At 51.3% G+C, this 22350-nt stretch overlaps 1 protein-coding gene across 3 annotated transcripts in view; it reads left to right on the top strand.

Moving 5' to 3' along the window:
* MLPH (melanophilin) overlaps nucleotides 1–19799 on the top strand; it is a 32204-nt gene extending 12405 nt beyond the window's left edge. The window contains exons 8-17 of one of the 3 annotated variants that reach the window (XM_075430856.1): nucleotides 505–665; nucleotides 5264–5347; nucleotides 6996–7187; nucleotides 12463–12657; nucleotides 14859–15014; nucleotides 15129–15221; nucleotides 15712–15777; nucleotides 15955–16012; nucleotides 17365–17462; nucleotides 17864–19799. In XM_075430856.1, coding sequence (XP_075286971.1) covers nucleotides 505–665; nucleotides 5264–5347; nucleotides 6996–7187; nucleotides 12463–12657; nucleotides 14859–15014; nucleotides 15129–15221; nucleotides 15712–15777; nucleotides 15955–16012; nucleotides 17365–17462; nucleotides 17864–17890 — 1130 coding nt within the window. In that variant the 3' untranslated portion in view covers nucleotides 17891–19799. The remainder of the gene's footprint in view (nucleotides 1–504; nucleotides 666–5263; nucleotides 5348–6995; nucleotides 7188–12462; nucleotides 12658–14858; nucleotides 15015–15128; nucleotides 15222–15711; nucleotides 15778–15954; nucleotides 16013–17364; nucleotides 17463–17863) is intronic. The other 2 variants (XM_075430858.1, XM_075430857.1) reach the window with 2 other exon arrangements.
* Nucleotides 19800–22350: the final 2551 nt, after the last annotated feature.

Genomic DNA, 22350 nt, shown 5'->3' with positions numbered 1-22350 from the left:
CAAATTTCTGTTATTGTTTTTGTCTCATTTGAAATCCTCCTTTAAAAGGGAGAAATTCCACTCCTTTTAGTGCTCTGTCCTAGACTGATACCTCTCTAGCCTGAGATAAACATCTTCCAGCACCTGAAAAATGCATGAAGGACAATGTCCAAACCTGTGCTCCAACAAAGATGGGAAGGCAATAGCAGTTCTTGGTGAGGGGCCTGCCTATTTGGGATGTGAGAGAGCAAGGATGATGCTTCTTTTGCCCACCGCTATCTCAGCAGCACTGTGTGGGACCCTGCTGAACCAGGTGCTATGCAGCCACAGTGGATGGAGCTGCAGCCTGGCCCAGCGTAGCCATCCTTAACCTTGGCCTCTCACATCTCCTGCCAAAGGAGAGAAAGTGCGATTTGGAGAAGTGCTTCATTATTTCCTTCTCTTAAGGATGAGGCCAATGTCCAGGAAACAACTCAGGGGTGTGAATCTCTTCTACCTTTGTGCTGAAGCCTTCTGTTTCCAAAGGCAGCCCCTGGAACGAGCAGCCCCGGTCCCGATACTCTGCAGATATGGACACCTCTGACGAGGACGTGAAGGGAGCCCAATTCACTGCCTACCCACCCCATCACGCAAAACGCCGGAACAGAGCCTCCTCCCAGGAGAACGTCAGCCACTCTGGGAATCAGGTACTAAACAGCTGTTGAACCTCTTGTGAGACCAAGTCTGTGGCCAAGCCTCTTTTGAAATAAATGGATCTTCTTATCGGTGAGGTGCAGGATGGTTCAGAGAAGAAGTGAAGCATTGGTGGCAAACCAAGGTAGTCCCCCAGCCAGGATGCAGAAGGGCAGTTTGGTGCCCATGCTTACCTTGTGCAGGTCCAAGACAGAGCACAGTGGATCCCAGATCCCTGTGGACTTGAGACCTTCTCTCCTACTCTTCAGCTCAGGAAATGAAGAAGCTGGGAGTGTAGCCACTGTGCATTGCCAGAGCAATACAGCAAGCCTGTGGGATGACCTAAGAGCTGGTTCATCTAGGTGTCACATCATGGTTGCTTGGCACCAGCAAGGTGAATGCCCAGGCCATGTCCTGCACACAATGTTGTGAGGGACCTGCCAAGCTGGTAGTGAAATGAGAGCAGGGCTGAGTCCTGGGAAGGCATGTTTAAGGCTTCTTCACTCCTTAAGGTGAGGGTGAACAGACGCTTTCTCTGTGTCGTTGGGATGATGCAGAAGTGCTCTGGAGCTCTGTGCTTCCTCTCCCAGGCTCACCTCCCAGGTCTTCCACTCTTACACACATGGTGAAGAGAAAATTGGGTACTGGTGCTTCACCCTGCCCATGCTGCTGTTGCAGTAACAAGCCTGCCTTCATTGCTGTCAATTTTCCAACCTGTCTTTATTAATCTGTGAGTTACCTATGGTTTTCTGTGTTCCCAAAAAGGCTTTCTTCAGTTGAACACGATGGTGCTTTATGATGAGACAGACGTTTGGAGAGGGTTGCTTAATAAGTATCAAGCTCCTTTTCTTCCTTTGCAGGGTGTAGTGTTCCTGCCCTGGTAGGACTGGGTCAGGACGACCTGTCACGAATTGTTCCTGAATGATGATAATAGGGGGAACGGTCTAGAGAAGGATGTCAAAAAGGCTGCAAGCTCATGTTTTAATTGTCTGGCAAGGACCTGCAGTTCCTGATGCCACCTTTGAGAATGGTGGGTGGTGAGAATAGTAAAAAGCATCCCTCAGATCTCTTGAGCAGCAAAATGCAGGGTGGTGTTTGGCTACAGATACACGGCGAGAGCCAACTGCCAACCTCTGCTTACAGCTGGTAATTTTGCACATCCTGGACCCCTCTTTGGGTAATTTGTGGGGGGATCTGTAAGCACAACCATCCCTCAGCAACACACTTCATGTGCCTGTGTAGGGAAACCTTTTCTTTGCCTTTTACCTCTCTCAGCACGTGTTTTAATTAGTAAATGCCATTCCTTTTTCAGTCAGCAGTAAATGGAAGAACCCTGGACTGGGTGTCCTTAATGAGGCCGTGATACATTAGGCATGAAATGTGCACTGTGCTCTGCAGTGGGGAAATGGGGCCAAATTCCTACCAATGCTTCATATGACTTCCTTCATCAGCTGGGCAAGCCCTTGCTTCAGGGCGGTCCAGTGTGATTTGTGGTTTGCTCAGTCACACCAGTACGAAGGCTGCTGTGGAGCCTCACCACTCTAATGGTTGCAAAAAATATTCTCACTCCCAATTTAACCCCATTTGCTATTATGCCAACATCATTCATTAGCTTAAATAGCTCTTCATACTTCCTGCTTTTTGTGCTGCTGATGTGTTTACAGCTAGCAACCACCCTTCCCCAGAGCCTTCTCCTCACCCAGCAGGCAGAGACCTGGCTGTGTGCTGGACCATTAACTTCAGAATGATGCACATGCACGTTGCTGTTGCTGTTGGCCAAGGAGAAGCTAGGTACAAGCCTAAAGAAGAGAGAAGGCAAGAACATCCAGGTTTAAGTGCTAGCTGTATTGGCAGAGCTGGAAGAGGTACAGAAGAGGCTGGCATCCATCCTCTAGTCCTGAAGTTGGAGGAGATGAAGGGGATGAGGCTGGCAGGAGGGCAGAGGCAGGCCAGGAGGGATTTGGGACAGAGAGCAGCAGACTGAGTTCTCCCGAGCAGCGCAGCAGTGCCTCTTAAGCTGCTTACAGGCACTTCCAGGGTATGTCACATAGCCATCATCAGGGCTTCTGGGGTATCCCAGCCCCTGATGGGACATCCCAGGGGACAGCGAAGATAGCTCATTCCGACTCTGGTTGCCCTGCACTGCAGAGTCAGCAGCAGTGGTGGGGCTCCCTGAGAGCCCCATCCACCTTCTGCTAGTGAACTACTCCTGAAGCTGCTCTTCTCAGATGCTGTGCACTTTGGCAATCCAAGATGTTGGCCGGTGGGTTTTAGGGTCCAGAAGCTTGTTTGCTAAACCTGGTTAACCCTGTACTGAATCCCACAGCCTGGCTTCAGAAGCACTGTTTTCCTGGTAGAGACCTTGTTGGTATATGACGGTTTCAAGATATGGAGAGCTTAGTTCTTTGCCTTGTGTTCCTTTGACCCCACAGATCAAAACCCTCTTTCCTAAAACTGCCTTAGGTGCAAGTTCATCAAAATGTGGCTGATATGAAAATTGCTTTTGTTTTACTTCTGGAGAGGATACGCTTTTCAGGCCTAAATGCAAGGAACTTCACTTTTCTGGTAACAAAAGGAGAGGCTATTCCCTATCCCTCTAACTTCAGGAGCTGAAGATGCTAGAACAAATTATACAAAAAAGAAAAAACACTATCAAAAATGTTTTTAAACCTGATGAGATGTGAAAAGAAGCCTGGAATTGGTAACTGTGCAGGTCTTTGTCTTTAGGTCTTTAGAAGCTGGTTAGGAACAGGACCAAGCCACAAAGAACAGCACCAATTTACCAAGTTTTCCCCAAAGGCCATTCTGCTATACCTCAAGGGAGCTTAGTGCTCCTGGATTCCCGAAGTCTTTATGTCATCTGGCTACTCTTCTCTACATAGAAGTTTTGTTAGAGATATTGGGAGCTTGAGAGTTTGGAGGCAGCACCTCTGCTAGAGCAACCTGCCTTCCCTCCCCAGTAGCAAGCAATAGTTTGCCCTAACTGACTGATGTCCTCCTTATGGGCTGTGCCTCTATGCTTTAAATGTTTTAATACAGAGCAGCATTTGCCAGCCTTTGTCATAGGGAAAGCAGTGCAGAGCAGTCCAGCCCCTGACGGGGACGCACTCTAATGGGGTGACCACCATGCATTAAAACCAGCCTTGCCTGGGAAGGAGAACGAAAGCAAGCCCACCAGCTCCTATCCTTGTAGCCCATCAACAGCAAACCGTGCATTAAGCTCTGACCTCTCCCAGCCTCTGCATTATGCAGGCACGGTAGTGCCCGGGCGCTCGGTTCATCACCATGTCTTCATCTGAAGATGATGGCCCATCACAGACTTCTCATTGTCACTGGGAGTGATGCAAGAGTCAGACCTTAAACAGTACTGAGAAACCACTTAGAGATGGATTGGATTGCTTCCTGCCTGTGAGTTTAATGCTGCTTAAAGATGCATTCAGTTCAGGACGGTAATTACAGCACTCTGTTCTCCAGAGTGTCAGGTTTTTAGATTCATCTTCCCTTAAGTAGATGCAATCTCTCTAAGCTGTTGTGAGGATCTAATTAATCGAACGCTAGGAAGCACAAAAACTAAGTGAGGGGATGGAAACAAAACATGGATGGCTACAAAAACAAAGCCAAGCTCTCGCATCTCTTTGTTAGTGCATTTACTTACTGCATTTGCTGCTCATTCCACTTTGAATGGGAGGCAGCCACTCAGAACAGAAAGTGATGTGAGAGGTCCTGTTTTATCTATATAAAATGGGCAATATTTCTCGTCATTTCGGTTTGTTTCTCATGATTTGTTTGCATCAAAGGAGAAAGACTTGGGTTTTTTTAAAGAAAACAAAACTTCAATTTCTAAAAGGAAAAGAAGCCAAGCTTCCTTTTATGTTTTCAGTGATTCAACCACAAATATTTATCTTGGCTCTGGAGCATAGAAAGCAACTTCTCTTTGATTTTCAGGATTTTGTCTCTTCTCTCCATGCCCCATTATTCATTTGGAAGAGTGAGGGAGAAAGGAGGGGCAAGCACCTTGGTAAATCAGTGCACGGAGAAGTTGGAAAATTTCAAAGTGTGTTGGGGAAAACTTTTGGGTTTAGTGTTTCTATCTGGAATTTTTCATGGGAAAGTCTTACCTTCTTCCCTCTTCCTTTCCAGCACTGTATTGGCAGGGGGGTGATGGGATAATAGCTGCTTGAAAAACGTGTTAGTAGGAAGAGAAAACTGCTGTTGACTTGAATTTGGGGCAGCATGCGAATGATGGCAAGATAGATGGCTTTGTTACAGCCTGATGCTTTTGTCTGGACAAGGGACACAACGGGGCCGGTGATGTGGTTTTATGCTCACTGCATCAAAGCTACTGATGCTTTGGTGGGAATTGCAGTGTGCTGGGTACCCAGCTTTGAGTTTTCCAGATTTGAGGAGCAGCCATGTACCTCCTGGAGCTTGTTGGGGTATCCAGGGCCATTTTTTTAAGATGTTATTTTTTAATGTCTTTTAACTGAGCCCACGGTGGCGGTATCTTAGCTGCTTGCTTTTCTTCTGCTGGTTGCACTGTTTTCTCACTGTTCTGGCAGCGGTGGCTGGTCTGTTCTCTACTGCTCTTCTTTCTTTCTCTGCTTTCCTCTAGATTCAGGAGCTCAACAAACGCATGTCAGCAATCGAACGCATGCTGAACCGCTTGGAGGAAAAAATGCTGGCGCGCTCTGATGAGGTAATCGGGTAAAGCCGGGGCACTGTCTCCGCAGGGAGACAGTGTGGGCTGTGCTGGTCCCTTCCTCTTGTCATTGGAGGGGCTACTCTGAAACAGCCGGCGTTGCAGGGAGAAAGCTGGAGAGGCAAAATGGCTCAGGTTGTTGGATTTCAATCCTCTGTTTTGACTTGGAGGTTCTTCTCTAGTGCCAGGTGATGAAGTGCCTTAGAAAACATTACATGGCAGGACAGAAACAGAAGCAAATGTAACCCATGCTATTTAGGCCCCCGTGCAAGGTAGTGCCTTCCCTGCTTCTTCTGCAGAAGGAAAACTGGTTTCAGGTTGATACTCTATGAAATATTGTATTGTTACTTGGGTGTCAGTACATCTGCAGAGCTGTGATGGTTCGTTTGAAACCATGTGAGAATCAATTAGTACATATAAGGAAGTCACTTGGTTCTTGTGAATAGGAGATCTGAGTCAAGAAGTCTTGCTGTATCTCTTCTGAGCTGCCCTTGTCTCACCATGCCATCAAGCTTGGAAGAAAACAGAGAAATTAAGTTAAAGCTGGGCAGCGATGTAGAATCTGTGAATAACTTCGCTTAACAGAGATTTTGGGTTTCTAATTTTAGACTGTGTACTTTTTCTTGGTGTGAACCCATCACCATGAGCTGCTCTGGCAGCTGATGTCTTGGTAGGACAGAGAGTGATAATTACCGAGAAGATCCCTAGGCATAGATGAAACAATACAATTTCTTCTTTTTTTTCTAAAATTCCTAATGGGGATGGTCATGTCTGTAATGATTCAGTGTTTCCTTCAGTAAATCAGAACAAGGGAGTAAGAGATATGCACGTTTACAAGTTCCTATGCTTTATTACCATGTCTATGGCAGATCGGAGTAGAGGCAACAGGTCTAAACTGCTGAGGGACAGGTTGAGGTTAACTATTTCTAGCAGAAAGAATAGCAGAGTCTGGGAATAGGTTGCCTGGGAGAAAGATTGTCTGCTGTGAATGCCGTTGTTCAAGGTTGTTAAAATCAGCCTAGACAAAAATCCATCCGGGATGACAGAGATAATTTATTCCCACCTTAGCGCAAGGGACAGCGAGTTCAGTAACTTCCGGACATCCCTTCCAGTGCCTGGGAGTTTAATAGGATTCTTTTCCAGGTAACATGAATTGCACCTAGTAACAGGGCTGGGTGGAAATATGCCACCTATCCCACAGGAAAAATTTGCTGCATCTTTTCTCATTGAAAATAAAATTACCTAGAAGCTCCAAAAGCTACCTCAGGGAGCAATAGCTCACGTGGGCACTTCCCTTAGCCTGGTGGACCATGTCTTTAGGTCACTGTTATCTCTGCCCTCAGAGCCACCAACCACACCATAATTCCTAACAAAAATATGGTGAGTTTTGTCCCCATATCCCCCCTTCAAACATTTTCAAGGGTGGAAAAAGACAATTTTCCACAGGGAAAAACAAGCAGTTGGACAGCCCCTTGTGAAAATGGGTGCAGACATGGGGCTCCAAGTCCCCTTTGCAAAGTCAATCTATGGCTGCACTCCTTGAGCTCCTCTGCTGGACAGTCTTGGTGAGTGTGTCTGGACCCAGGCATACCCTGCTGTCCACCACAGGAGACTTTCACACATCTCCCTTCCTCTGCTCGTTCAGTCTCAGGCTCCAGAGTCCCAACTTGATCCTGATGTCGAGGAGGAGGAGTTGAAGAGGAAACTGGAGGTGTTAGCCAACAACATCAGTGACAACGAAGTCTCTTCTGAAGAAGACGACCGTGAAGAAAAGAAGAGAGCGAAGAAACCAGATATTAGTTCCTCCAGTGATGACCTGGCCAGAGATGCTCGAAAGGTAATCTGGGTCCTCCCATTCTGAGCATTCTGGGCTCCATCTGTGGTGCTTTCTGCTCTTTGTGGCTTATAGCTTACACCATGGTAAAGCATTTCTTGTTCAGTCCCACACCTCCACCTTGACGCCTCCTAGGGCTGTGATGTGTCTGACTCAGCTGCCTGCTTTACAGAATCACAGAATGTTAGGGGTTGGAAGGGACCTCTGGGAATCATCTAGGTCAACCCCCCTGCCAAAGTAGGTTCACCTAGCGCAGGCTGCACAGGACCAAGTCCAGATGGGTTTTGAATACCTCTAGAGAAGGAGACTCCACCACCCCTCTGGGCAGCCTGTTCCAGTGCTCTGTCACCCTCAAAGTGAAGAATTTCTTCTTCATGTTCAGATGGAACTTCCTATGCTTCAGTTTGTGCCTGTTGCCCCTTGTTCTGTTGCTGGGTACCACTGAAAAGAGTCTGGCCCCATCTTGTTGACACCTACTGTTTTGGTTTGGCCTGGATAAATGCCAGGTGCCCACCAAAACCACTCTATCACTTCCCCTCCTCGGCTGGACAGGGGAGAGGAAATATGATGAAAGGCTCATAGATTGAGATAAGGACAGGTAGAGATCACTCACCAATTACTGTCACGGACAAAGCAGACTGAACTTGGGGAGAAAAGGGAGTTTAGTTCATCACCAATCAAATCAGAGTAGGATAGTGAGAAATAAAACCAGATCTTAAAACTCCTTCCCCCCACCCCTCCCTTCTTCCCAGGCTCAAATTCAATCCAGTTTCTCTACCTCCTCCCTGTCCTGCCCAAGCAGCACTGGGAGACGGGGAATGGGGGTTGTGGTCAGTTTATCAGACGTTGTCTCTGCCGCTCCTTCCTCCTCAGGGGAGGACTCCTCACACTCTTCCCCTGCTCCAGCGTGAGGTCCCTCTCACAAGAGACAGTTCTCCACAAATTTCTCCAACGTGAGTTCTCCCCATGGGCTGCCGCTCTTCATGAACTGCCCCAGCGTGGGTCCCTTCCATGGGCTACAGGTGGAGATCTGCTCCACCGTGGACCTCCATGGACTGCAGGGGGACAACCTGCCTCACCATGGTCTTCATCACCATAGGTGACTTCATCAGCATAGCTTCTAGGAGGATCTGTTCCATGATCTTCCCAGGCACAGAGGTGAGGCTGACAGGTCGGTAGTTCCCAGGGTCTTCCTTTCTACCCTTTTTGAAAAGGGGCACAATGTTTCCCTTTTTCCAGTCACTGGGGATTTCCCCTGACTGCCCTGACTTTTCAAATATCATGGAGAGTGGCTTGGCAACTATATCAGCCAGTTCCCTCAGGACTCGGGGATGCATCTCATCAGGTCCCATGGACTTCTGTACGTTTAGATTCCTCAGGAGGTCCCGAACCTGATCTTCACTTACAGCTGGAGGGATTTTACCCTCCTGGTCTCCTTCATGCCATCCATCGACTTGGGAGGGGTGAGGAGAGAGGTTGCCAGTGAAGACTGAGGCAAAAAAGTTCTTGACTACCTCAGCTTTCTCCTCATCTGCTGTTACCAGTTTGCCGGTGTCGCTCATGAGCTGAGGTACGCTTTCTTTGACCATCTTTTTCCGGCTGACATACCCGTAGAAGCCCTTCTTGTTATTTTTCGCATCCATTGCCAAGTTCAGCTCCAGCTGTGCCTTGGCCTTCTTGACCCCATCCCTACACAACCGGGCAGCTTCCCTATACTCTTCCCAGGAAGCCAGTCCCTGCTTCCACTGCCTGTGCAGTTCCCTCTTCCTTAGTTTGACCAGCATCTCTTGTCTCAGCCATGCCGGTCTCTTCCCTTCTCTGCCTGACTTCTTACACTTGGGGATCCAGAGCTCTTGTGCTCTGTGGAATACATCCTTAAAGTAAAATACATCCTTAAAACAATACATCCTTTACATGCGGGAAGCTTCTCTCAGCTTCTCACAGAAGCCACCCCTATAGAATCATAGAATCATAGAAAGTTTTGGGTTGGAAGGGACCCCTAGAGGTCATCTAGTCCAAGCCCCCCGCAGCGAGCAGGGACACCACTAACTAGATCAGGTTGCTCAGAGCCCTGTCCAACCTGGTCTTGAATGTTTCCAGGGATGGGGCCTCCACTACCTCTCTGGGCAACCCGTTCCAGTGTTTCACAACCCTCATTGTAAAGAATTTCTTCCTTATATCCAGCCTAAACCTACCCTGTTTTAGTTTAAAACCATTACCCCTTGTCCTGTCACTGCTGTCCTGATACCAAAACCTTCCACACAAACCCACCCTTAAGACATTTATAAGCATTTAGAAGAGCCCCTTTCGGTCTTCTCTTCTTCAGGCTAAACAAGCCCAGCTCCCTCAGCCTTTCCTTGTAAGAGAGATGCTCCAGTCCCCTAACTGTCTACCTAGCCCTTTAACAGAGTGCCAAGGAATAGGGAACTCCCAGCATGTTGGATCTGGACTTTTGTCCTTGTGGGCTCTCTCAGTCCTGTCCAAGGGTCAAAAGTAAAGTCTCTTAGAGGTCTTGCAGGCTACTGCCCATGAGGGAAAGGTATGCAACCTCCACATCTATTTAAAAGACTTGTCTCAGGATCTGGATGTCATTACAGAGAAGAGGGTCCCGGGGTGGGAGGAGAGCCCAGTGATGATTTAGTACTGGTAGCGTTTGTCAGACACCTGCTACAGCTTGAAACATCTCTTCCAGACCTGTCAGTGCTCCTGTGCTAGGCAAAGGACTCCCAGAATCCCTGGCCCCACTTTCACTCTGCTAGGTCAGCATCTCCTGTACTTACAGCATTGTGATGGCTCCTGTACCCTACTCAGTAGCGGGTGATCCATGGGGACATGGGTCAGGGAGAGGAGGAGGGATCACAGCCTCTGTGCAGCCCCATTCCCATCAACCCCAGAGGGTCCCTCACCCCCATGGCCCAGTGCAGCTCTGATTTATCCCCTTGCCTGCTGGGTGCATTTCAGAGATGTGCTTTTCCCCTGTATATCCCTGTGGCAGGGCTGCAGCGGCATTCGTTTGCATGCAGCCTTGCAGGGGAGAATTTCTTCCCTGGCTGGAGATCGAGAGCAGACAGAGGTACTGGACTGCTTCCCCCACACCTCGCCCAGCGGGCGGTGGGACTTGGTGACAGCCTCAGGGATGAGCCACCAATGGCGGCTCAGGTGACTCCAAAAGAAAGGAAAATCTCGTGTGTCCCCAGGTGTGTGGAGCCTCCCAAGACAGTCCATTAGTGCAAAACGGAGAGGTCAGCGTTGCTTCTTGGGTCTCCGATGGCTTACTTGTTCATGCCCTCCCTTCTGCCTTGGCGGTGGATGGGGTACGCGAGCGTTTGCTCTGACACACCCGGCACTGGCGAGGGCGGCGAAAGCAGCGAGCGGGGGCTGTGCTGCCCCTCTCCTCTCCTGCAAAGCTCCTTTCATCCAAGGTTACAGAGACTGCTGCTGTGCCACAAGGGATCTCTTTAATGTGTTTTTGTTCCTCAGCCTCGCAAGGCAAAACCTGGCTGCTGCTGGGCTTGGAGAGTGTGGCTGTGTGTGCACACGTGGTGCATCTAGTGAGTCTGTCTCAGGACAAGTCTCTGCAAGGCTCTACATAAAATCTCAGGATTAGGGCAAGCGACTCCTCCCGAGATGGCTTCTTTCACAGTTTTGTGTACTGTTAGCTGCCCTCTTACTGCCACTGGATCAGCAGCACCCTGCATTCTTGCCAAAACCTTTCTTCACTGCCTCCTTTTAACGGAAAGCTGCTTTTAGATGATTGCTGCAGCCAGACTAAACTACCACTCATCAGCTAAACCATGTGCATCTGCTTAGTAACCATTTCCAGTTAATTGCAGCACAGGGGATAGGTAGTAACTCACCAAGCCAAGGTAACTTAATTCCTGTGTAAGCTGCTGATCTGCAGCAGACAGAGGCTCAAACCCCAACCTGCGCCGAGGAACAGGGAGATGTTAATGGGGTATCAAGGAGAGCTTCTTCATTCTCATAAAATGAAGCCCAGATTCTCCAGACCTGCTACTTTCTTTGACCAAACCAAGCTATGAGCAGGGAGGATCTAGGCATGGTTGTCGTCTCTCAGTGGGACTGTGTAGGCAGGGAACACAGGAGCTATACAACCGCTCCTAAGCACTCCAGCTGGGTTGCCACAGCTCAAGCAAAACCAAATCTGAGAACTGAAACAAAATTCTGCTTTTTGCATCACAGCAACACTGAAAGTGTCAAATACCTTTGTGCAGCATTGAGTTAGAAATGCCTGCAGTGATGTAGACGGACCAGCCTCGGTCAAAGGCTGTGTCAGCATGGATTTATTTTTTTAAGAGCAACTTTTCTTCTACCAGATCCAGAGCTGGATTTTGCATGATTCTGAGTGTGCTTTTATGTGAGTCTCCTCTCCAGTCAGGAGGAACTCTTCTAACTGGGGAACACTGCAATGAAAGCAGATGATGCTAATGGAAAATGTGAAAAAATTATGCTGTACCAGGAAGGCACCATAAAGTGATAAATATGTCAGCTGGACTGATCTAGCTGATTCTCTGCAGGACGGCTCGCCTGGAAATACGTGCAGTTGTAAACACAACTGTTTGTCTTGTCACCAATGCATATATCACCCACATCTCCTTGGTTTCTAGGGAATTATCAGTTGAAAGAGAGATGATGAGTATCTTCAGTCTGTTTTCCCATGTGCTTAGTGCCTTATCAAGCAAAAGGCAGCACTTAGGAGTGTTATTGCCATCAGTGCTCCTTGGAGTGGGAAGAGGGGACAGTAGTCCCTAGTTCGAGTAGTGTACCAATACAGTTTTATGGGTTGGGGGTTTTTTTTGCCACAAACTTAGGGAGTTATTTGCATCCATGCTCAGGCCTGCTGAAGAGTAAAGCAATATACTGCAAGTAAACCTTACCTGCTGACTAACTGAGTGGCCTTCGGGTGGCCCGGTGCTGCTGCTGTCGGACAGCTCTGGTGGCACCGCTTCCAGAGAGCAGCACATCCCTTGAATAACCTCTTTTCCAAGCCTTTTGAGATGACTTCTTTTGTCACAGCCATCCTCCAGAAAGCACGGGCTGAGATCAAAGCTCTGCTTTAACCATGCATCCATCTCCAGTGGAGAGCCCTTCAGGAACCGTGTAAGCCCTTTAATTATCGCTTCTCCATCTTTCTCCAGCTCCTGAAGGTCTGACGCCCCTTTCACCCCCGACTTGTGCTGTTTTGTACAACATGGTAAAATAACGTCCTTGTTTTTCTCCCCCTCCCACCCTCCGCTTTGGCTGTGCTTGGCGTTCGCAGAGGTCGTCGGCTCAGGCTTTGAGTGAAATCACAGCCAAAGTACTGAGAGCCATAAACGCCACGGAGAAAGCGGTGTGTGAGTCTTTGCATGGAGAGAGCCAGTGCAACAGTGGCTGTGCCCTCCCCACGGGGCACCTTCCCAGCCTGGGAGATGAGAAAGAGGTGGCCGAAGCGTACCGTGACCTTGAAGAAAACGTAAGGTTCACGAGAGCTTTCTGCAAGCAGGGAGGGCGTTGGGTGGTGGGAATACAGAGGAAACCCCCCAGAATTTCTTCTCAGTGGGTAGGTGAGCGTTAAAAGGATGGGCACCGCAGAGGGATTAAAGAATCCACTCTTGTCTGATGGCAGCCAGAGCTATCGTATGAGGGAGATGGTACAATAGCAAGTGCAGATGCTCTGTCTTGTGGCTTCCCTTGCCTCGGTCCCCAGCTCCCCCTGAGTGAGTGCCAGGGAAAGAGGACAAGTGTGGTCCCCAGCTTGCTGTAGCATTGCTTTGCTGGACTCTGGCAGTCCCGTGCTCCAGCTGCAGCAAAAGCTTTTGTCCCGCTTCCCTTTGGTTCCTCTCCAGCACTGCGTTTCATCAAGGCTTTTATGAGCGAGGATAGCATGACCTGTTCATGACATGATCTGTTCACTAAGGGTGACTTGTGCCTGGGGCTGATGGGCTCGTGCAGGTGATAAGTTTACATCTAGAGCATAATCTCCTGCTAGTTTTTTGTGATACTGTGAAGCACTGACAATTTTTTTTAGCTACTGTAAACCCGTATTAATTGATTCCTCGTGGAAAGTAGATTGCACTCACAGCGCTGTTTAGCAGGCCTCTAAGATACTGTTCAAAGATGGGGCAGAGAGTTGCATCTCCATCCGGGTGGTCAGGTTTCACTGTCAGAAATGTCCTGCGATGGGGAGCAAGGTTTTATAACACACTCTGTGGCTCATCTCACATCAATGAAAGCTTACACATATAAGCAGGGAGCTGCTGGGAGCAGAGTGTGCTCAGAAACTGCACCGCCTGGCTGGTTTCTGGCCACATGCAGCATCTCGGGGGAAGAGGGGGGGCTGCATGAAGGTTTTGAGGTTCCCCCTCTCCCAGGAGAAGGGATGGGGCTGGGATGGACATGAACATTTAGCTTAGTGCTGCTGTCATTAGCAGTGGGGCAGGGACAAGGCGGTGGGTAGACGATGGCCCTGGGAACTGTGTGCTCATCCTGCCATTCCCTCGGGTGCCCTGGCTGAGTCATGGCTGGCTCGCTGCTCTCTAAGGGATGCCACCCACCTCAGAGGGTGCTGGGAGCATTTGACCCAAGAACAAATTGTGTCCCTGTGACTCACAGGTTGAGTGGCTTCATGGATAGCACCTGCAAATGTTTGCAGCTGGCTAAGGCCTCGGGGTTTGCACTGGGATTGGTGGAACATGGGCATGCTGCTGTGATTTGGGTGGACGGTCAGTACTTCAGTGCATGCGGGGGCCTCATGCCAGGCACTTTTGCACAATACCCAGCCCAGGAAAAGCAAAGTGGGCTGGAGGAGCAAGAGTTGCATTAGCAGTACCAAGATTTTAGGATCAGTCAACAAAACACCTCTCATCATCTTATGTGATCATGTACAGACATATTAATGTCTCCTAAATTGCCTTGCTTGGACTTGCATCCTTGTAGTAGCCCAGGAGGAGGCAAGTGACAGCAAAACCAGTGGATTTATTGGGGTAGGTCCTTTTACCTTCCTTATCCAGACAGCAGAGGTAGCACATTGCTTCCAGTAGCCACCATGCACTCCCAGCCAGCACTCCTTGGCTTGTCCCATTGCTGTGCTGGGCTCCACTCGCACGCATGTTTGCTGGGGCTTTTGGCCAGGATCACTTCCGTGTGTCCAGAGCAGTCCCTGGGCAAAGCTGCCTTCTCCAGGAGTTGGGCTGGTTAGCTGCCCAGGGCCAAACTTCCAAATCCTGACCCTACTCTCAGGCAACCCAGTAGTGCAGACACCCTTAAAAAAGACTGAGTGGATTTGGAGAGTCAGTCTGTCTCCTCCCCAGCTTGCTGCTACCATGGAACATGGCAGCCTGCACTTGTTTGCAGGTACCTGCCTCCCCTCCGAGCACACGGCATGAAGATGCTGATGCCTTCGAGCAGGTCACCGAGTTTTGGTCCTTCCTGTGTTCCCACTGAGCCTTTTACCACTTCACCCCACCGGTAATTGCTCTCAAAAAGCCCGAGGGAGGGAGGAAATGAGATGAAAAGCCCTGCCAGAGCTGACTGATACTGTCTGTGCTGCAAGGCAAGAAGGCAGTCACAAAATAGCGGCAGGAGCTGTTGCGTCTCAGGCTGCGGTCACACCAGGAGAGGAGGACTTCAGGGAGGTTAATTCTGCAGTGTGGAGGTTTTTTCCTTGTATTTCAGGTGTACCTGACTGCTGGGAAGACCTACCTGCTCGAGAAGACACTGAAGGATCTTGAGGAAGGGGCTCGGCACAGCGGCACTACTGACTCGGAGCTGTCAGAGCTGGAGGGCAAAGTGGCCTCAGCAGCCGCTCAGGTGCAGCAGGCAGAGAGCGAGGTGAGGGCTTGGCTCCGAGAGCTGTTTTGCCCAGACCCCTGGCCAATGATGGCAAACGAAGCCAGTGACAAATCCTCTGGCCACCATGTGTATGGTTTTTTCCTCCCTCTAAAGGTATCGGACATTGAATCTCGAATTGCGGCTCTGTCTGCTGCAGGGCTGACAGTGAAGTCAGTCGAAAAGGCGAGGAAGGAGTCGAGCGGGCAGGTGAGCATAGAGGACGGTGGGTGCGAGAGGTCTCCGCCCTGAGATGTACGTGCTCCCCTGGGTCGCTGCTGCCTTCCCTGGGAGCTGTGGAAGGCTGCCTGGCTTGCTGACCTGTGCCCAGCTCCCTCCCTGCTGCCTGATGCTCTGCCCCAAGTCTCCAAGAGTGGACACCTCACTGAGGATAATGCTGATTCCTTACCTGCATCAAGGGAAGATTTTGTATTTGGGGTGTTCTTCCCAGGGCTGCAGGGAGGGTACACAGGGCTGCTGCATGCACCGCAGCCTGGACTCAACTCCTGCCTTTCCATACCAATTTTTATAATCGCAGTTCGTCAAGCAGAGTCGCTGCCTTGGCAGTGCGCTGCCTCTTTTGCTCACCTTAGGATCAAGCCAGGCTAAACAAAAGAGATGAAAATGCAAAGACAGGCAGACCGAGTTGTCTGCCTTCTCTGCACCCCCAGAAAAATCTCTGCCATTTCTCTGCCTGCAGGCTGCCTGCCTCCACTCTCCCGGTCCCACCAGCAGCAGCCCAGGGGAGTCTTCAGATGATGTTAAAGTGAGTATGTGTTTAATCTGTGCTGGCTAGTGCACCTTCCTGGTGTGCGTGTCCCACAGTGTTAAGCACAGGGACAACCAGGGTCTCCAGGGAGCTGCTTTCAAAGTGGTGGCCTCCGGGGGGACCTCTGTCCTCCCATCCCCTTCCCCACAGCAGGCTGCTCCCCTTCTCTTGCAGGCGATGCCCGGACCACAGGAGTTCAGGAGGAAATTCAACAGTCCCCTCGAAATCACCAGTAAGGACCGCAGCTCTGCCTGTGGGAGGTGGGGAAGTGTGGGTGGATGGGCTGGGCTTTGGGGGACGCTCAGTCCTCTCTTTCTGCCCCTAGTTGTGTCTCTGCATTGGGGGTCTCCTTCCCTGTGCTCGTGGCCTCCTGTTAGGATAGCCACAGCGGAAACCTGTCGTGGATAGCCTAGAAGGGAGGAGGCAGCGGGCAGGATCAGGGACAGTGACAGCAGGGTGGAGATCAGGCTGAGCTGGCTCAATTCTCCAGGAACCAGGGCTTTCTCTGCAGCCTGGGATCCTGCCAGTTAGACCTCAAAGCTTCACCTAAGCCTGTCAAGTCTTCTGATAGCAATTTCTTCCTCGCTTGGTCATCTTGGGGAAGGTATCCTTGACCCTGCTGCCCACCTTCCTCAGCCACTGGTCTCTGGTGGGTATCAAGCAGTCCACCACAGCCCAGTTATGACAAACAGCAGATTGGGAGTGCTTCGAAGCAGACAGTGACCTGAAACTTGGCACAGCAGCTTGTGTGACAAGGAGCAATCACTGGAAACATTTCATCCTGACCAATATCTGTGAGACCCATTAGGAAATGACTTTTCTATTTCTCTCTTATCTCACCTCATAAGCTTAAAGACAGAAAGAAGGGCTCTCTGTACAGATAATCGAAGATGAAGGGAGGGAAGGGGAGGAAAGATCATTTAATGCAGATCCCCCATGCATGCAGACAATTAACAGTCCTTTTTCCCAGACTGAGGCTGGTAGGCGGAAAGGGCCCTTCTTCTTGTGCTGAGGAGAAGTCATCCTCCTTCCTGCAAAGGGCAGGCAGATAAAGGCAGCCCAGGGGACACTTCAGCCCCGTGAGGAGATAGAAGGACAGGCAATTGGGATGGACATCACCAGGCAAGTCTAATCCCTTCTGCCTGGGGTGGGCGATGGGGTGACTCGCTCTCCTGACTGCCCTCCTCACAGGTCGATGACTTGCAAAGTTGGGCCTGCATAGTTGCAGGTGACGGAGAAGAGATGACTTCGTAGGTCAGGAAAGTGTCATAGGCTGGTGGGGTCAGAGCTCCTCGTGGGCTGGGCTTTTGCCATACCATGGAGTTTTCCAGAGCAGAGGTCTTGGCATTTGACTGGTGGCAGGCTGACCCAGCTTGCACAGCACTCTGGAAACCCAAGCAGTAGCAGCTTTTGTCTCGCTGTTGTCAAAGAGCTTCCCACTAACCTCCGAGAGAGGGAAGTGCAGTGATGCATCCAAAACCACAGTCAGTGGGGGATGATAAAACCCATGTGACTTGGTGGGTAACTGAAACCCCTAGCAAGGTGGATGAGGACCTGCTGCCCATCTTTTCTATTTTGCTGTAGGTCTTGATGACTCCTTTGACCGCAACTCCATTTACCGTGGCTCCCTGACACAGAGAAACCCCAACGGGAAGAACAGGAGAGTGGAGAGGCTCTTTGCGGTATGAACGCAGCCACCCAGAAGGGTCGCTCGCCTAAGCTCTGTGTGGGACCTGCCTCCCTGGGCTTGTGCAGAGTGACCTGTCCCACCCTGTGCTCCCCTCGGGCCAGTGGAGCCCCAGGCTCTCACCATTGGTCTCGCCATGTTGGCCGGTGAGGGTAGACATGATTGCGCATCATCCCATGAGGTCTGGGTTGCTGTAAGCCCCAGGGTGGGGAGACTAAGCAAGATGTATATCTTTGAATTCTCGCTTCCCACATGGTCCATGGGATGGGGCACGTCCTCACCCTATGCAGTGGCAGCTGGAGGGGACAGTGAGCGTGCTGGCCTCCTCGCCTCGGGTGTCTCGGGGTGGTGTGGGCACAGTGGTGAGCTGAGGTTTCTCCCCCTGGTGCCTTGCAGAAGCCTGTGATGACTCACCTGTCCTGAGGAGAGGAGCACCGTCCTGCATTTCACCGATGGTACAAGACATCAGCACAAAGCCTCACCACCTTCCCCAAAATGCTTGCTCTTCCTTCTCCTGCACCCATCTCTGAAACCCCATACAGGAGGGAAGCCGAAGGCCATGGGCAGGGGCCTTGCCAGGAGCTGCTGGGGAGAGGAGCGAGGCACTGGGTTGTGGACACATGGCCAGGGGCTCTCATGGGACGATGCAGGCATGAGACCTCAGCTTTGGGCAGCTCTTTGGTACCAGGTCAACCAAAGTGACCAGAGAGGTGCAGAGCAGGAGCGACCGCCTCATGGATGTCCATGTGGCTTTCAATCGTGGAGACTGGGGGCAGTGACATGACGCTCACTTGGCAAAAGCTGGTCCCAGCCCTTGACAAAAGGCCAATGTCATCTTCCACAGACATCTCATCACTGTCAGGGTCTGTCTCTGCTCTCTCCCAGGCTGTTGCTGAGCAGAGGCAGGAGCTGACAGCAGGCATGGGATGCCCTTGAGGTAATCCAGGAAGAGCAGGAACCCAGGCATTGCAGGCTGGGATTCACATCCCAGCACTGGTCCCGATGCCATGTGCTGTCCCTTGGAGCATTGCTTCCCTTCCCTGAGCAGCCAAGCAGGGCAAGAGCAGTGCTGGCTCCCTCCCACCGAGCACTTGGCCAAAAGATCTTTGCAAGAAGCTATGCAGACACCCTCTGAGGCTTCTTGCCACCATGCCTGAAGCAGCTGTGACCATCTGGGGATGTAAGTGAGGTGAGGCTTGCAGGAAATGGTGGCAAGAGAGGTTGGAAGAAAGTCCGGAGGTCTTGTTGGGGATTGTTCTGTTTTTCCAGCTCTCGAAGATGTCCCCTCTCCCTGCGAGGTTATACCAGCAAGTTCAGAAGGACTCAGCAAGCAGAGCATGGGTGCTTCTCTGTAGTCACCCTCCTCCAGAATCCCCAAACTGTTTGGTTTTCTCCAGCATTCAATTCTCTATATCCACTGATCACGGTGGATCCATGCCTGGCCCCACACTTGTGCCCAGGACATCAGGATGGGGAGGGGGTTGCTTTCCCTTGCGGAAAATTTTGGAGGAGGTTCAGGTTAAAAAATTTCTCTTCATACCAACTGGTGTCTGTCCTTTATAGCCCCCACCTCCCTCCCTCCACAGTGGGTGATGCCAGAAGGATCGCTTGCAGGTGGAGCGAGGATGTCAGACTGATGCTGGCAGTTTCCCATCAATGGCCACTCAGACTGGACCATTTTAGGGTATTCCTGTGCATCTGAACTAAAACCACTTTAGTTATGAGTGGTAGTGTGAATTCTCGTGCAAGCAACACATTGACATTTGTCATTGGTAGTAGTAGAGACTGCTAACTGTCTAGAAATTGGTCCTGCGCTCATCCCAGAGCAGTCTTGTAAGTCCATAGCCTGGACTTCCCAGCTGGAACCAAAACCAGTTTCGTATTTTAAAACTAAATCCTTCTGGCCTGAAGTTCGAAAGGGTAAGTGCAAAGCACTGCTGTTATAGAAACTCTCCCAGACACTGCAGCATTGCCAGGTGCATCTCCTGCTGCTCAGCTGGCCTCGATGCTAGGATGGCAGCTCCTAGGCAGGCAGAAGAGACCTCCACCAAGATCTGGGCAATGCTATGGGTTCACACCCACCCTTCTGGTGTCAGGGTTCAGCCTTCGCCACAGTCACACCTCTTGCTGTAACCAGTTTCAGCTGTAACTCAAGTCCTTCCATGCAATTGCTCAGGTGCTTGACCTTGAGAAGAAGCCCTCGCCTTGAGCCTCAGCAGTGCAAGCTAAAGCCTTGTTCAGGCTGTAGTCACCCACCTGCTTATAAGCCGGCTCCCTGCCCCATCTGCCTGTGTAGAGATTATATATATATGTACACTAAATCATGCAATAAAGCCAATTTTGTGTCCAGAACCTAAGGCCCATTTTGCAGTGTCTGTTTTTTCAGCTCACTCAAGCAAAAGCTCCTTTCTCTCCCTGTCCTCTCCTTTACCCAGCTGGTGCACACCTTGTTTTAAAACTAGGCAGGTGAAAGCAGGCAGGAACTGAATCCGCAGCACCGAAGCAGAACAGGGGGCAATGGCGATGAACGGGATGGCAATATGACCTGTCAGATGCCGGTCACAGGGCCGCGAGTGGGATGAGCGTGGGTCAGTGGTACCCAGCGGTGAGGCCACCCAAGCGAAGGGGATGCATGGCTTGGGGGTAAGGAGGGGCTGACCCTGAAACACATCGCTCTGACTTGCGTGGAAACCCAGGAGCAAATCTGGGAGCTGAAGCCACCTGAAACACAAACCCACAACATTGAGGGGTTGCTTTAAATCTGTATTAAATAATAGCGACAACCTTGGGGTGGAGAGAGCCCTGCTGAGCCCAGGGTCTGGGTTTCCTTGGCTGATGGGGTTTTTTTCTCCTCTGTGCCTCCTGCCCCCTGCCTTTGATGCCCCTCCACAGATGCCATCCTCTGTCCTATGCTGCTCCTGTGACTGTCCCCCACCCTGGCTGTGCTCGGGCATCGGAGCTGACTGCAGCATGAGATGGAGATCTGTCCCAGCGCAATGCCAGCCCCACATGGGGGTGGCAGGCAGACCTCTTCCCCCTGCCCACACCCCACTAGTGATGGTGTCTTCACCATCCTGCCAACGTGGAGATGTCCCAGTTTCGGGATGTCCCTCAAGTCTCAGTAACTCCAGTTTCATCTGGGGGTGGATGTGTGTCCAGACCACAACCAGCCCCCTGTGCTGGGGACCCAAGCTGTCTCCTCCAGCATCACATCTGGCAGAACAAATATCATCAGAAACCTTTACCTGGGGGTGGTTTAACCTATTTAAAAAATGGGAGGATTGAAGCCCACATGCCACAGGGATGAGCCCGCTCCTGCCAGCCTGCACAGCCCAGCAAGTTGCTATCCCTTCTTCACGTTTAATTTTCAGATTTCCTTAAAACTGCTTTTGGGGGGAAAGGGAGGTTGAAGGTGAAGGGTGGTGGCAACCAGCATAACCCCTGTGGTGGAGATGATAGTTTGCAGCAACAGGACCTCAGGGTTCAGGGCAGCATCACCCACTGACCCCCTGCAGTGTTCACTGGGTGAGAACCTCCCTGCAGGTGGGGTGATGGAGCAGAAAACTTCCCCTTGTCCGAAAATAACACCAGGTTGAGAACATGGATTAAGATATTCCCAAGCTATCTGCCTCAGCCGGCAGAAGATAAAATGCTGGTCCCTTCTGAGTCATGAAAATCCCTGTGCTGATTTGATGAAAGGGGACGGCAGGGAGGGGAGATGCCCCAGCTCGGTCCCCGCGGGGCCTCGCCTCTGACATCAGCACAAAACCAGCCATAAAAACGGCAACCGGAGGGGACTCCGGCTCAGACGGTGGCCGTTCGGCTCAGCAGGACGGCAGCCGGGCACCTCGCCTCGCCTCGGTAAGTGGAGCCCCGGCTGGGGGAGCGCTGCTTTTCTCCCTCTCATGATGCTTTTGTTGCTGGATAATTTCCCGAGAGCTGCTTTGCCTGTGTGTGCCTGTCTTTGTGTCTGTCCAGCCAGCTGGGGGGTTTCCAAAAGGGGCTTATAAAAAGTCGGCAGCTGCAGCAAACCTGAGCTCTTAGGAGCCCAGACTGGCTCCTGCCCGGCGTGCTGCAAACATCTTTGCAAAAAGTCCCCGGAGATGAAGCTGCCGCCACGACCCCGCTGTGTCCTGCTTAAGGCTGCTCTCCTGCTTCTGCCCCTCGCCCCGCTCCCTCATTGCAGATGGCTGCAGAAGTCCAGCCCATTGCCCAGCCCACCCTGCACTGTCCCGCTCGTTTCCTCGGTGCTTTAAAGCATGGTACTGGGTGCTCTGGGTTCATCACTTTGGCAGCCAGGTCCGGGGGTGGGTGCCCAGGGCGCAGAGGTGGCCGTGGTCCATCCATCACTCAGCATCCAGCAGCAAAACACATTTGTGTCTCCGGTCCCGTGTTTTGGTGCTGGCCCCACTCCCCACCTCCTGGGCTGCGGGGGCCATGGGCGCGCTGGGGTTCCCAGCCAGAATGGGCAATGACAGGCCTGGCCTAAGGCACTAGGCTAGGACAAAACACTATTTTAATGAACACGAAATTTGTACAACTCACGTTTGGAGGGCAGACCTTTCCCAGAGGTAGCCCCAGGAAAACCCCCTGCCCTCTGCAAAACCAAGCTGCTTCGAGCCCTTTGCACCACAGCCTGCCCAGGGATGCTGTGATGGGGATAGCAGCGATACAATTGCCCCATCCCCTCTGTCGCAGCCTTCCCCTCCTGATGGCGGGGTCCCCCTGCGAGCATTGAACTCAAGTGGGGTGTCTCCGTGATGGCCAAACTTCTTTGCTCCCGCAGCCACATCGGAGGCCCCACCGTCTTCGTGGCACCAGCGAGAAGTGTCAGGGGCTGGGAGGCTTCGAGGCCAAGCCGCCACGGCCGGAGAGTGCTGGGG

Source organism: Opisthocomus hoazin, chromosome 9, assembly GCF_030867145.1.
Source record: "Opisthocomus hoazin isolate bOpiHoa1 chromosome 9, bOpiHoa1.hap1, whole genome shotgun sequence".
NCBI lineage: Eukaryota > Metazoa > Chordata > Aves > Opisthocomiformes > Opisthocomidae > Opisthocomus > Opisthocomus hoazin.
This window is presented reverse-complemented; position numbering and strand designations above follow the sequence as displayed.